Source organism: Vitis riparia, chromosome 5 (assembly GCF_004353265.1).
Source record: "Vitis riparia cultivar Riparia Gloire de Montpellier isolate 1030 chromosome 5, EGFV_Vit.rip_1.0, whole genome shotgun sequence".
In the NCBI taxonomy this organism is placed as follows: Eukaryota; Viridiplantae; Streptophyta; class Magnoliopsida; order Vitales; family Vitaceae; genus Vitis; species Vitis riparia.
The window spans coordinates 13,369,800-13,371,162 of NC_048435.1; the positions used below are offsets into that span (position 1 = coordinate 13,369,800).

Genomic DNA, 1,363 nt, shown 5'->3' on the forward strand with positions numbered 1-1,363 from the left:
CCAGCTGTAACATCAATAAATGAACCCATTATTCTGCTCTTATTTTGTTGCGTCTTATCTCATTCAATATGATTTGAATTCCATTTTTCATATTTTTATGCTATTTGAGACTAAAAAAATGAACTCTATCAGAACACAGATCTCAACAAGAGAATCTATCATTCTAAATTAAATTCAATGACTTTGCATCAGAACCACTTGCCCACAATGATGGACAACACTTCATCATCATTGCATAGTTCTATAGCTAAGTCGGAATTGGGTGATGGCAACAACCTACAGGCAAAGTTGGTGGTAATTTTACTTGCATAACTGAGGTCACATTGTCTGCTAAGAAGTAAAGGGTCAAAGGCCCATTTAGTGTAAGAGCTATTGGATATCACTCTTCATATATAATATATTGATTGGCATAGCAATGCTTTTTACAGGTAGGAGCTGAGGAAGTTAGCAGGATTCAAAACAACTAGATGGAACTACTCACAGAATTCTGTAATCTGTACCGTAGAACATAAAATAGAAAACCAATGTGCAGGGCCATGGTTTCTACCTTCTAGTCCAATTGCACTCTTGCATATGGGTGATAAGTTTAGCAATATTGTTTGGACCATGAACCCAAAAGAATTATCAACCTATAGAGAAATGAATGAGAATGATTTTGTGAAGGCCCTAAACCATGCTTTGAATTATGGATATGGTCTTCATCCACAGTCAAACTTATTGGGTAATAATGGAGACATATTTTCTTGGTTTAGAAGAGATTTAACTTTTTCAGCTAATGAGTGCTTTGAAGTTCCACCGAATGTGGTTAAATTGGTATCTGGAAGAATGGTGTTTCCATTGTCTTTAAGGCTTGCTAATAATTATGCATCAAAGCGTGTTATTCTAATTAGTGATGCAGCACACACGGTACATCCTTTGGTTGGCCAAGGAGTTAACTTGGGCTTTGGAGATGCATTTGCTCTTTCAAGGATAATTTCTGAGGGTACTGCAGTAGGCACTGACATTGGAGAGGTATGCATTCTAAATTTTTTATGATTTGAATGCAGACTTCATTTTATGTTACAACTATTTTCTTTTATTTACTGGAATTTATAGTTGCATAAAAATTTAATCTCTTTGTTTCTTCAAAAGTTGTATTGAATTTTGTATATATGCTCTGAATGGACGATCAACATGTATTCTGTAGAGAGGCATGTTGACCGTTATTTAGGTTTGCCAGTTCAATTGAGATACACATGAACCCTGAGAAAAGACTATTTCATTCTTGACAATGTAAAGATTAAATATCTTGGAACTTTGGCACGGTGAAAATTTTCCTTATGCAGCTACTCAGGAAGATTTTTTTTGTTTTTTGTTTTTTTTT

The 1,363-nt window shown here is 34.7% G+C and overlaps 1 protein-coding gene across 1 annotated transcript; it reads left to right on the plus strand.

Moving 5' to 3' along the window:
• The first annotated feature begins 210 nt into the window (after positions 1-210).
• Positions 211-1,035, plus strand: LOC117915180 (ubiquinone biosynthesis monooxygenase COQ6, mitochondrial). The gene is made up of 2 exons (XM_034830748.1): positions 211-294; positions 433-1,035. The coding sequence occupies exons 1-2, from the start codon at positions 211-213 to the stop codon at positions 1,033-1,035; spliced, it is 687 nt and encodes a 228-aa protein (XP_034686639.1).
• The last annotated feature ends 328 nt before the right edge of the window (positions 1,036-1,363 follow it).